The sequence below is a fragment of the Enhydra lutris genome, unplaced genomic scaffold (genome assembly GCF_002288905.1).
Source record: "Enhydra lutris kenyoni isolate GAN:26980312 unplaced genomic scaffold, ASM228890v2 scaffoldscaffold39, whole genome shotgun sequence".
NCBI classification, from domain to species: Eukaryota; Metazoa; Chordata; class Mammalia; order Carnivora; family Mustelidae; genus Enhydra; species Enhydra lutris.
In genome coordinates, this window is record NW_019154123.1 from 31,344,847 (window position 1) to 31,359,082 (window position 14,236).

A 14,236-nucleotide genomic window follows, 5' to 3' on the forward strand; every position below is an offset into this window, starting at 1 on the left:
AATCTTTAGATAAGCTATCTAGCTGATCTCCCGCTACCTGAAGTAGTCTCAGCCTGCTACTTCTCCGCCATCTTGACTCCTCCCCTCCTCTGCTTCTTTTAAGGAAAGGGAGGGAGGAGACCATGGCTATGTTTATGCACTCAGTCCCTCCTTTCTCCTTTGATCCTCAGGTTAGCAAAATTCCACAGTAGCGAATATGTCCCTGTGCTTAGGGTTCTAGAAGTGGCAGGGGAGAAGTATGTCTAAATGGGGAAGATTGCTACTCTGGGACAGGTTCTAAGACCCCTTCCGGTGCCTCTCCTGTAGGGGATATGGAGGGACCTCAGCCACGGTTGCCTGCTGTTCAGATCCTGCCTCTGCTTGGACAGGTCAATTTAACTGCTATAACACAGTGGACCTGGCCTGGTTCTTCTCCACTTCATTCCCATTTGAGTAATTGATAAAGGCTTTGCCACTTTTAATCTAATCTACATTGGCCAAGAGCCCCGTTAATGAGATGTCCCTTGTTCTGCGGAAGTTCTTGACTTAGCTGAGGAAGCAGGTAAAGCAGAAGTGTAGACAATGATAACACAGTGAAATGCATGCTGAAAGAGGTATGAAAAAGGCCTTGAGGTGAAGTTACCTGCCATGGGTGAGGGTTACTTTTGAGCTGTGGCTTTGGGTGTTATACAGAATGGGCCCTGGCCTCAGAAGCAAGCAGTTCAGAAGCACAGTGATATCAGGGCCATTGGCACATGGGGGACAGAGGACAGTGGGGTGTGGCTAGATTGGGGGCTCTGTGGTAGGGGATGCAGGTGGAGAGAGGAATGAGTCCAATTGCTCAGGGCCTGATGTGCCAAGCTAAGGACTGGAGTTTTGTTGTGAAGGAGAATGGGGGTCTTACCATTTATTTTAAGAAGATGGGTGACATTGTTTTTTGTTTTTGTTTTTGTTTTAAATTTTTATTTATTAATTTGAGAGACAGAGAGAGCACAGAGAGGCAGAGAGAGAGGGAGAAGCAGGCTCCCCACTGAGCCAGGAGCCCAATGTGGGGCTCGATCCCAGTACCCTGGGATCATGACCTTAGCTGAAGGCAGATGCTTAACAGGCTGAGCTGCACAGGTGCCCCTGGGTGACATTGTTATAGGTGTATTTTATTTATTTCATCCAGGGTAATTGGTGAGAAGGGACAGAGGGGAGATAGGACTGAGACAAAAAGCTATCTGGGAACATTGTCCTAGACAAGGAGAACAAAAATGGAGAGTAGAGGTGGAGGAGTCTAACTCCTGTCCATTTGAATGCAGCTGGCGAAAAACCATGAGTAGAGTTGATGAGTCTTGGCCCCTAGCTGGAAGTAGAACAGCTCTAAGTTTATTTTTGTTCTATTCTTGTTGAGTTTCCTTTGGCAAGAAAGCCCTTAACCCCACTCATCAGGAACCACTAGGGTTAACTTAACAGTAACCTCCTTTTAGTTTTAGGACCAGAGAACAGCCCCTGGTAAGTTTTCTGGCAGGGATTCCCAGTACTTATCCAGGAGCCTCACTAGTGCCTGTAAAATAAGAGGGAGATTATAAAACACATTCATTTCATAGTCATCTGTTTCTAAAAGTAATTCTTCCAGAGGATGCTCATTTTACATCTCTTATGAAGTTTTTTTCCTCCGCATCCTCACGTGCTCTTTTGCCAGAACAACTGAAGGACCGCTTCTCGCAGGCTTGGCCAAACCCCAGTGGCATGACAGCATGTTATAGTGCAAAGAACTCTGGATTGGGAATCATCAAAATGGGAAGTCAGATCCTGGATCTGACACTGAGTTTCTGTGTGATCTTTTAAGAGAAAAACTTTGAACTCTAATAATCTCTAAGTGTCTTTCTAGATTTCACATTGTAAAACTCTACCAATATGCTGTTGGAATAAAGCACCCCACAATTAACTGAAGCCCCATCTACTGTTATTTCCATTTTGAAGACATTCACCACTGGGCTTCTGCGTACATGTGTTCTCATATATTTCTAGTTTATGTTGCTTTGTTACAAAACAAGTTCTCTCTTTTCTATCCAGTTCATCCTATGCCTGGGCTAGTATTCATGCTAAGAAGTTTGCTTTCTGTCTTACTCCCTTTACAACTGCAACTATAATTTACTTTTCTTTCTGTTCATGTCTAGTTTTATTGTATAAAGATCATTTTCACACAGAGAAATAACACAGTCCCATTTCTGTTTTGTTTTGGTATCAATTCTGTTTTCATGTTCAAAATATTGATGTTTAAAAATATAATCTGATCATCAGGAAAACACCTCAGTTTGAATTAAGCTACTAACTTTTTTATGGAAAAAATTAAGAGGATTTGAAATCTAAACACACAGGTTGGGACCCTTACAAATTGCAGGAGGGAAATGAAGCAAATAGATTTTTGCTGTTGTTCTTCAAGGAATAACTAACACAAAGCATGTTAGCTTTCTGGGAAGTCCAAATGAATTAATGAAACCAAAATTCCTTCATTCTTTACTTGAAAGTCCAGTATGGGTTTTGTCTTTCTGCATATTTTGCAAAATTTATTTAACTTTATCTAGTCAGGCTGGATTCTGGCTCTTTCTTTTCAACCTGCAGGCCTCTGGACCTTGAGGGTGCTCATTTCATCTCTGACCTGAGAATGTCCTTTCCTTGTTTACTCAGTTGTAAGAATTGGAAGCATCATAAGCACTTCACTGTAAAGCATTATGCCTATTTTATGTTTTTTTTTTTAATGACAGAAATGTCATTGAAGACGACTAGAAAATTCAGTGTCCTGTACAGAAATGATTTTAAAAGAATGCTGACAGAGACCTGTGTGTCAGTATTGAAAGACACACTCCAGCCCTTTGGTAGTGTTCTGTTTAGCCTCGACAGTGCTGAAGCAGTGTGGCCTCATGCTTACTCTGGGTGTTGGCTTCTTGCATAAAGACACCAGCGTCTGTAATTAGTAGTTGACTCTGAAGCAATGAGCAAATTCCAAGTGCTGTGATAGTACTTAGTTTCATGTAGCTTTCTCTGTTACATTATGTGACAAATATTCTCATAACACAGCAAATCAAATTCTCCCAACCATTTTCCTCTTGATCTAACAATAAAACTCTTTCATGGGCATTAATGAATATTTATTATTAGCACTTCATTATCTCCAAATTCTCAAAGTCCTTTATCAACATTTCATTATCAATCTGGACAGTCACCATGTCACCCATATTTTATAAAATTGTTATGAACCAGATGGCACACTATGAACTAAATCGTCTTGAAAAGAAAGAAAAAATTCTGAGCTCTGCTTTAGAAAGACAGCAGGTACCAACTGAAAAGTCAGACTCGCACTGGTTTTTATTGGATTTCTATTCCCTGAACACCTACCATTGAACAATAGCAAGTACAATAAGCACACAAACAAAACACTCACATTTTATTGTAATGGCTAGTATCTAGAGTCATTTAATGATCAACATAGGCTTTGGGGGAATCATTTGTCACTTGCTGAATCTTTCCTTCAGGTACCCTTCTCTGATTTAAAATTTGATGTTTACAAAGAAGGGCTTTGGACAACTAGATCTACTTTGATTTCTTGGGAGCTTGGGTTTTGTTTAAGTCATGATGTAAGTAAAAGCTCTGAATCTTATGTTAACACCAATTCTAATTTCTTCCAGACTGGCACTCTTACGGAAGATGGGCTGGACCTCTGGGGGACTGTCCCAACTGTTGACAACTGGTAGGTACTTTAGCGAAGGTGGACTGTGGGATTTGTGTGGCTATCTTGGTGCTACTCAGAGCCATCCTTCCAGCGGTGAGGGATGAATGTCACATAAAATATATATAATAATTTACTAGAACTACTTCCCAATTATTCTAATTTGTTAAATTAAATGAGTTCTAAGTACAGAATCAGACAAGGAAAGTAGGTCTTCAAACTCCACATGAAAAATAGAATGAGCTGGATGAGTAAGGAATTGCATGAATAAAATGGAAGAGCAAAGAGTGAAATCAGAACTGTGCTTAATTAAAAACTGCAAAGACTTGCTAGTGGTTAGTGGGCTGGTGGGGGTGGGAGTGGGGAGGAGTCCAGAGAGGAAGAGCTCTGTCTCCTCCCTCATAGAGCTCACATTTCATGGGAAAAACGTTCACCTGCCTTCTATGCACAATACAGGCTGTGGGAAGTGCTACTATTAAGACACACATATCAGTATAGAAAAGAAGAAACAATAATGATTACTTGATATACTACACAGTCCAGATTTTAGAATAATATAATAAATGGTAGAAATTAATTTTGAAAATGAATAGAATGAGGAAACCCACCTGACAAAGATACCACTTGAAATAGAATCTTGAAACAGGTATGGCTAAAATTTTTATAGACACGGGCTTAAATCTGGCCATGGGAGTGGGGACAGCAATCACAGAGATGCTACCCCAGGATGGAGCTAGAGAGGGGAAGGCCCTAACTCCCTTCCCAGTGGGGATGAGATCTGCCTTCTCAATCCAAGTGCGAATCCCTCAGCTCTTAAGCTCTGGATACTCTACTTTGGCTCCAAACATGGCTCAGTCTCTGTCATTGAAGGAGTCACACAGGAGCTCCCCAAGACAGTGATGGGGAGAGTGTAGCTCTGGCACAAGATAACAGCAGACAGGCAGTGAGACATGTGAAGATACTTGGGTTCAACCCTACTCGTGTGCTTCAGCTCCTGGCTGCTCAGGTGTCTGGTCCAGGCTTTTGTTCAGACAGGTACCACTTTGCCTTCTATTGGCCAGACCAGTGAAAGGGGAATGGGATGTTTGCAGCTTTCATCCCCTCCTCTTCTTTGCTTTCCCCAAGTAAGCTTTTGGGGGGTAGAGAAAACTGGATACAGTTACTGTTTGGCTGTAAGATGGGAGGAGGGAAAGGTAAACCCAGCCAATCTATTTGCATAGAGGAGAGTGGACTTCAGATGCTGGGTATCCATGCCCAGAGTTTCAGAAATAGGACAAAGGGTGAAGGGCTGAGTCATGAGAAACATTTCACAGTCCAGGTGTGCTTTTACTTGAAGGAAAAAGAAACCAGTAGGCAGTCTTCCTTCCAATCCCTGCTACTTCACTGACCCAGAGACCTCTTGCCTGGGGGTGTGGCTTTCTAGAAACTACCCTGAAGAGCTTGCAGGTGTCAGTCTGAGCCTTCCCCTGCCACTCCCACCATAGGTGCTGGCTGCAAGTAATCTGACAGAAGTCTCAGTGATTATGTCCAAGTGCTCACACTTTATTACATAGGGCATGGGAGCTATGGAAGAATTTGAGCATAAGGTTTACATATTATTTAAATTCTATGTTGGTAAGATTTAAGGGGCAGAATGTGTAAAATGATTTTGTTGAGGACCTTCACTTATTAATCATCTTCTCTATCAGTTTTCAAGAAGTCCATAGCTTTGCCTCAGGCAAGACTTTGCCATGGAGCCCGCTGTGTGCTGCCATGGCTAGCTGCCACTCTCTGATCCTTCTCAACGGGACCATCCAGGGAGACCCACTGGACCTCAAAATGTTTGAGGGCACTGCCTGGGTAAGGTGATAGTTTCTTGGTGCGACTAAATGAGAAAAACTTGAAGAGATTCTTACTGGGAGTGGTAAAGCTTTTCTAACTTCGGTTGAAACCCAGAGAAGACTTATAACAATATGTGATTGAAGGTCTGACTGTTCCCAAATTTCTGGATCTATACGCAAAAGAACTCTATTAATGAGTGCAACATGAAAGTGTTCCATGATCAAATAATTTGGGGGAACTGCTATTTTAAGAATGTAAAGTGGATTTCTTAACTATGGGATTTCTTTAATATATTGTGGTACACTATGAATATTCAAGAGTGACTATGATATGCAGCGTTTATCAAGCCTACTTGACCACAAAATCTTGACGGGCCAAAATATGGTACAATGACGCTCTTTAACACCCTCAGAGAAACAGTAGTCTAAAGCAGTACTATTTAGCATGGTAGCCACTAGCCCCATGTAACTATCGACTACTTGAAATGTGGCTATGCAACTGAGAAACTGAATTTTCAATTTTATTCACTTTAATTGATTTAAATACAAATAGCCACAAGTGGCTGGTAGCTACTGTGTTAGACCTCATAGGTCTAGACACCAAACTGAAGGTCCCCCACTCCAATTGGCTCAGTTTTCTGAGGTGAGTGTGAATGAGAGTTGAAGGGTATAAAACCGTCCTGGTGGCCATCATGACATGGTGGGCAGACCTCTCAACTCCACCACTTTCTAGCTCTGTGACCCCAAAACCGGAACCAAGACTCCGCGTCTGTTACCTTCATGCGTGCTCTTGTGATAATGATGCCTCATTCACAGACTTGTCGTAAGCATTGAACTTATGAGCCTACAGGGGCTGCTTGCATTGTAAAGTGCCCAACAAGTGGAAGGCACACATTCATTCATTCACTATTTAATTAATTATATTATTCTGCCCTCAAAAAATAAATTTTAAAGCTACTGACAGTGATACATCAACTACAGGACAGCATTTAAACAGAATGGTGAAGGGGTGAAAACAAATGATTGCAGGGACATGAAATACACCTCACAAAAGATAATTTAAAGATGTAGAGTGGAAAAGAGCAGCTTTCTAGAAGCCAAAGTAATGGAAGAAGAAACCTGGTTAGCAGGGAAATTTCTGATATCAGTAAGTTAAAATTTGAGCATGTGCTGTGGAGAAATTTTTGACATAAAGACAAAGCAGTGATCACTTTCCTGGATCTTACAGGGGAGTTATTGGTGTAATCCTTATAAACAATGTCTGTAGCAGCATCATTTGAGCTGACACAATGATGAGCTGCTTAGGGTCAATATTTACTGTATGTGACTTTGATCCTGGTTCTAACAGTGCCTCTTCTCCATCGAGGGGGTTTGATCTATTTGTACAAATAACTTACAAGTTGGGGTCTTGCATGGGAACATAAATCTTTAATATTAGCTCTATAATAAGAATTGTCTTTAAGAACAATGGTATCCACCCCAAACAAAGCATGAAAGTGCAAGGTGATTCACTGAGTTTAAAGCTGGGTGAGAAGCAGCCTCCAGTTAAATATCCTTTGGTGGTTAGGAAACTTTCATGAAACATAAGGGGGAGGGGAAACATCCTTGTAGACTCTAAGAATTTTAGCTCTAAAAAGGATATCAGAATATTTTTCAGGAGAAATTTGAGATCTGGAGAAATGGAGTAATGTTCCCAAGGTTAAACAGGTAAGTGAAAGAGCAATGGCCAGATGTAGTCTCCTATTTTCTGGTTTGTACAACAAATTTGTACAATGGATGGCCTTTTCCATATTTTTGGTTAATATCGGTTTCTCAGATGATATAACTTACACTGTTGTAACATCCAAGGTATACAAACCATTTTCAAATATGCATTCTAATTTGCTAACAACTAACTTGCTAATTCTCTAGCTAACCAATTTGTTTAGTAACATAAATATAGAATAAGAAATAACCCCATGTTTATCTCAAGATCATGTTTATCTGAGGGCTAATGTGCTCAGCTCTATTAGCGAATAGATCTCTACATAAACTCTCGTCCAGTTACTAGACATACTAATTAGGAAGAGCCATTGGCCTATACCTAACATTTCTTCCATCAGTTACTACTTAAATGATAGTCACAATATTTCTGGCTTTTTGACATTCTACAATAAGGTCCTTAATCTAAATCAATGCAACAGAAATTTGACAATGATGGTATTCAGATAATTGGCGTAGAAGAGAAAATATGTGAAAGAAGCTTTGAAAAGATTAAAGTGCTATACAAATGAGAGGTATTTCTTTCTTCTTATTTTTCTCTAAGGAATCTTATGAATGTTCTCATTTTAAAACAGATAATGGAAGATTGCAATGCAGACTATGGTAAATTTGGGATGTCAGATTCAAACATCGTAATAAAACCAGGACCAAAAGCCAGTTGGGTATGATTTGCTTTTTTAAATCAAATGGTTTTTTCTCCTTGAAATTGGTAAATTTCTCCTGACTTTCATGTATTTTTATATTCCTATTATTTTGCCTTCTCCTAACAGTATGCATAGGTTTGCTCATTCCTTCAGTCCTGAATATGTCCTTTAATTTATTAATGAATCTGTCCTTTAATTTATTCAACAAACATTCATGGAGTGCCTATGTGTGCTAGAGCACTATGCTATGTGCTAAAGGACAGAGTGAATTCAGAGCTAGACGTGTTGGCCTCTGTGTTGGAGGAATACATGGGTGGGTAGAAAAATCCATATAGGTGCAAATAAGTGCAAGACAATGTGTCAAGTGCTATAATAAAGGCCGAAGAAAGGGCTACATGGGTCCAGAGGTGGGAGTGAATACTGTTTCTGAGAGAGAGAGAAGCATCACAGATGAAGTGACCTGTTAACTTTGCCTGGAAGATAATTAGGATTTCCCCAGGCAGCCATGGGGAAGGGCCCTGCAGTCCAGACAATTTGATGAGGGAATCACCTTAGAGACAGGCAGAAAAGTATCAATGTTGTGACAAATACACCACTTCGTTATGTCCCTAGGTTCACTGCAGAGCAAACCCTGTTGGTGTGCACCTGCTAAATTTCACTTATAGGCATCTTAAGCTCCCCTTTCTTGGTGCTCTCACAGAGTCCTGTGGAAGCCATAGCCATCTTGCGCCAGTTTCCATTCTCCTCAAGTCTGCAGAGGATGTCTGTGGTCACTCAGGTGGTCGGGGAGGATCACTTCCATGTCTACATGAAGGGTGCCCCGGAGATGCTGGCCAAATTCTGCAAGCCTGACACAGGTACTCATTTAACTGACCCTGTTCTCTTTTAGGAGGTAAAATGTTTTAGAAATCCGAATACATAAAACACACAAGTCTAAATCAATGAATACATCTGATAAGGCAGAGGTGAGAATTTCAAGGCAGAAAGGCAGAGAGTAAATATCTGACTTCGGTCCATCCAGAAAAGTCCAACCACAATGGGGTGTCAGGGAAGGACATATGAAGCAGCCACCAGGAGCCAAAACAGGAAGCTATATAAGGGTCTCCAGAAGGGCAAGAATGAGGAGCATGCACTGGGAACCAATGGGACAGGTCTGGACCCTGCACTCATCCTGCGGCTGGGGTGCTCCGCCCGCCCCCCTCTGGGGGCTGACACTATGTAAGCGCTTGTGCAGATCAATGGAAGGAGAATATAGACAAGATAAATCTCTTACCAAAAAAAGTGATTGGAGTAAATTAGATGGTATTAGAGCAGTGTAATTGATCATTTTCATAGCAATTTCATCTTTCTGGGACAGATTTTGAGTTGATTTGTATTGTTTCTTAGTCTTATAAATATATGCGCCCTCTAAACGGCAGCCCAGATTTGTAAGAATATTGTTGCATTCAAATGAGTTCATTTGGATAAAATTGGTCTTTTTCTCCTGATTTTCATCTATATTCTCCTTATGATTGCTGATAACCATCAACTTGTGCACACAATTCCAGATTTGGCAAATGATTGCTTTAAATTCTGCCTCCTATTTAGAGCCATTTTTACCTTGGAAGCGGCCCCTTTTTTCTGACTTTGATCTTTCTCAGAGCTCCCATTACCTCTATCACTCTATCCTTCACAGACTGATGTCCTGTATTTTGCTTTTTAATTTTTTTTTCCTCACAGATACAAGTGAGTATCTTCTTGAAATTCTAACCAATGACTATTGCCCCTGTTCTATTGTGAGGGTTTGGGCCTGTCACTTCTCACCTCTCATCCTTCTGGTAGAACTTTCAATTTTTCTTATTGTTCTTATCTCAGATCTTTGACATAGGCTAATAAGTCTACAGTGATTTCTTCCCCTGTATTTAAGAAAGAGAGAGGGCCAGGATCTTCTTCAATCCCCGCCTCCTGGAACATTTTAGAACTACAGAAAGTCTGAGCTGAATGGGGACATAGAGTTCCGTATCCCCTCATTCTATGGATGGGGAAATTAAAGTATAGAAGAGAGACCTAACAAGCCCAAGGTCAGAGATCTAGTTAGTGGTAGTGTGGAGACTAAAAATTAGGTGTTTTGTTACCTAAGCCACAATGTACTTCCATTATGCTGTGCTTCTTTCTAATACCCTTATAGGCATTCTACAAACCATAAAGATTTTGTAAGTATTTTAACAGTAGTTATGACTACTATGCCAAAATACACAAATGTTAGCATTGTATCATCTGTCATCTAAAGCAGGGATTGGCAAGCTTTTCTGCAAAGAGCCAGGTAGAAAATATTTTAGGTTTTGCAGGCCACATGGTATTGTCTCAACCACTCAACTCTGCCATTGTGACTCCAAAGTCATAGATGGTAAACAAATGGGCATGGCTGCATTTCAATAAAACTTTATTTTAAAAAACAAGTAATGGGCCTGGTTTGGCCAGTAGTTTGCTGACTTCTAGTCTAGAGGATTGGCTGTTTCCCTTGTTTTACCCAGGTAGACCCAGTCCTGAGGCCTGTCCTTATAAACCTAGCCAGGGGATTTGACACCCAGTTGATGACCAGTGTAGCTTTGGCATTCATTTCTGTCAGAATAATAAGATCACATTGATGAAGTTGTTTGTGGATTTTAGTTGGAGCTTTAGTTTTTCTATTAAAGTGTTTTCTGGAGTTTTAAAACAAGGCACAGTGACTGGATCCCAGAGTCTTGTTTAGGAGCTGGGTAGCCTTCAATGTGACCTTACACTTACCTCTTTCCTCTCACCTGACAGTACCCAAGGATTTCCCACAGAAACTGAGGAATTATACAGTACAAGGCTTCCGTGTTATTGCCCTTGCCCATAAAGACTTGAAGATGGAGAAGCTTTCAGAATTACAGAATTTAGCCCGGTAAGGAACTCAGAAATCAGCACTAGAGCAGGCTCTGTGTGCATCAAGTAAGTGAATGCTGGAGACGGACAACAGGGCAGCTCAAATCACAGGGAAGCCTCCTGGAGATGGAGACTCATCTCCTCCAATCTCCTAATTTGGAGATAGGTGACTCTAAGCCACACTGGGGAAGACTTGCTGAGGTCACAATGCCGGTTGGAGGTAGAACAAGGATGGCAGTCCAGATCTCCTGACTCCCAGACGTCAGTGAGCTATCTCTGCCCTACATTCCAACATCCCATCAAAAATAACCGACCCTCCTTCAGCCTGGGAACATTATGTGGCTGACTCACTGGGGTCCCATCTCCTTGAAAGAAGGAGACAATGGGCACTGTGATGGACCTCCAGCATCCTTCAGACCTGGCTTCTTCCAGGGCTCAATAGTACATCTCCCTCAGTTCTGGAGAGATAGTGAGTGTAAGTTGAGTTATATGAAATAGAATTCAGTATTCTTCATTACATTAAGGTTATAAATCATCCTTATTAGAGGATAATCTGCAGATTCTTTTTTTTCTTTTAATGTTTCTCAGTTTTTAAAGGTTATTTTTGAATTGTCTAAGACAAAGGAATAGTGAAATACTGTGGAAAATTGAATAACAAATTATCTATGCATTATTATCTTTGATTTTGTGTTGCTGATAGAAAGACCCTCATTTATATTCAATTAACACCTTTGCATAAGATGTGGATATCCTTGGTTCAGTGTAACTATTTGCAACCTATGTCCATCTGCTATAATGGAATCGTTGTCTCTTCTTTATGCTGTGTCTATTTCCCTCATCTCTAAAGTGTAGGATTGGATGATCTTCAAGGAGACTTTCAACCATGACATTTTAATCTTCTAAATAGAATTGCAAAGATCATTTTGAAATAAATGAATGGCACTGTCAGATTTAATATTCAAGAATATTCATTCTTAAGCAAGCATGAAGACCCATTACACACAGGATTTTGTAATTTTTCAAGACAAAACAATTTTAATAACAAAAGCTAGGGTTATGTGTGAAAAAAAAAGTTGATGTATTTAGACAAGGAGGATAGCCATCACCCAGCTGCCACATACTAATACAGCTGTGATGCTCTCATTTAAAAGTAACTAGTGAGATAGCTATTATTATAAATATAACAAAATAAGAAAGTGATGATACAATGTGCTAGATTTCCAACCTTTCATATTTTCATAGAGAATATCAACCCCCTATTATGTTTCTTAAAATTTAGTTACTATTTTCAAACAGAGAAAAGGAAAAGTGTTTTGAGTTTTAGCACAATCAAATTATATTTAGCAAAGTTTCCCAATCAGGAAAATCAAAAGCTTCTTTAAAAAATGGTATCATAAATGGGAAGTAGAAGAGTTTCTTTTTTTTAAGGAAAAAAAGAAAAGAAAAGCAAACTAGAAAACAGAAGCAGTACTTTTTCAAAATTCCCTCTTTCATTGGTTTAGCAAATTTCTATTGAGCTTGACTCTGTGTGATGCTCTTCAGGACACGGAAAATTCAGAAGTGAATAAAACAAAATCTTTGCCCTCAGAAGCTTATATCCTAATTAGGGGAGATAGATAATAATGCCATTTTACATGGGGTGATCAGCAAGTCCTCTGAGGAGGTGACATTTGAACAGAGAAATGCATAAAGTAGGGGAGCAATGCATGTGGATATCCGGAGGAAGAGCACTGCAGGCAATAGGAAGAGCGGTACAAGTGCTGACACAGGATCTTGCTGAGAATGTTGCAGAGTACAAGAGGCCTAAGTGCCTGAATTGGTGAAAGACAGAAGAGTCATAAAATAGAGATCAAAAACAGAATAAACTGGTGAGAAGATTTCTGGATCTTTCTTTTAGTTCTAAGTAATTAGAAAATATTAGTCCAATCTGTAATAGAGACTCATGAAGTTAAATGATGGGAATTTAGCACAATCTATATTAGATAGATCTTCTTTTATAATATTCTCCTGAGGTCACTAAGGCATGATTCATATCTAATTATCTGAGTATTCCCCAAAGTGCCTACTATTTGGTCTAAAACAGAGTAGTTATTTGGTGAATGGACTTTTGAATGAAGATGTAGTAACTTGCTCTCTACTCCAGAGAGAAGTTTCTTCACCATGTTCCCATCTAAGTTTGAGTTATATTTTTCACCAGGACATCCAACTCTGATCTTTCTTTTCTCATGTGTTTACTTCCTCTCCCTCCCAGTTCTACCAACATGATAGAAAAGAAACAATATCAAAGAAAACTAGACAAGTGATAAGTACAGATGAGAGATTTCTGTACCTTTCTGTAAGATGTGAAGTAGGTGGGGTGCAGGGGAGAGGCAGCTGAATCAGCAGATGGAAGAAGTATAGTCTACACCACACCAGAAAGAGAGATGGCAGGAGAGGGAAGTGGCTTCACCCTGTGGAAGCTGAGAGGCTGTGACTCAGCTCTGTCATATACTGTGGAAGATGGAAGTGGGACAGGACCCAACATCAGGGTTGACCATAATCTCCCTCTCCTTCTTCAAACTTAACTCCTCTCTGGACAGAAAAAGAAACGATGCAAGATTAAGAAAGAGATCTTGGTCCCACATTTACTTTTTAAAAGGTCTCCTTTCCTGAGGAGTTGTCCCACATAATGAATGCAACCCAGTTAGATTCCAAGTTTCCAATTTCAAACTCTGAAAACTTTTCAAATGTTTGGCTGATGTCATGTATTTTCTGGAGGTTACAGATGGAGGTTGAAATGAATGATTCCATATTCAACTATTACCATAGTATTTCATATGCAGTACATACTTAATCAATGTCTAAAATAATTACAAGGTCAAAAAAGTTCTTTGAAATAAATAAATATATATATATGATTAATATGACATGCATATATGATTAACAAAAGGTTTTGAAAACAACAAAAGAGTTGTTAGATAAGCACATTAAAAACAAAATTTTTAAAAACAACAAAAGAGTTGTAGATAAGCACATCGCTTTTAAAAATGAAGTTGAAACTGGGAGAAGTTGCTAAAAGATATAGAAGTGCTTTCCTCTGGGAAGCTGAAGGGGAGAGGGTGTCTGGAGACAAGGACTATTGGTTTTCATCACAAGCTTTGGGTTCTTTCTTTCCGATTTTTAAAACATATGCATGTGTTACATTGATAAAACTTAGAAAAAAAATTTTTAAAAGGAAGAAATAAAGTTCAATTGTCAAAACTACATAAATAAGCTTTAAAATTGATTTTCTCCTGAATCCAAAGAGAGAAAGCAGAGTCAGAGTTGACATTTCTGGGACTTCTCATAATGGAGAATCGGTTGAAAAAGGAAACCAAACCAGTCTTGAAGGAACTGAGTGAAAGCCCGCATCAGGACGGTGATGATTACTGGTGTGTGTTTCTGGAGCCCTG

The 14,236-nt window shown here is 39.8% G+C and overlaps 1 protein-coding gene across 1 annotated transcript in view; it reads left to right on the top strand.

Moving 5' to 3' along the window:
- LOC111155035 (ATPase 13A5) overlaps positions 1–14,236 on the top strand; it is a 106,582-nt gene that overhangs the window by 54,213 nt on the left and 38,133 nt on the right. Inside the window, 7 exon segments of the mRNA XM_022515049.1 lie at positions 3,654–3,715; positions 5,383–5,533; positions 7,851–7,937; positions 8,620–8,776; positions 10,707–10,824; positions 14,090–14,186; positions 14,188–14,215. Of these exon segments, the coding sequence (XP_022370757.1) occupies positions 3,654–3,715; positions 5,383–5,533; positions 7,851–7,937; positions 8,620–8,776; positions 10,707–10,824; positions 14,090–14,186; positions 14,188–14,215 (700 nt within the window).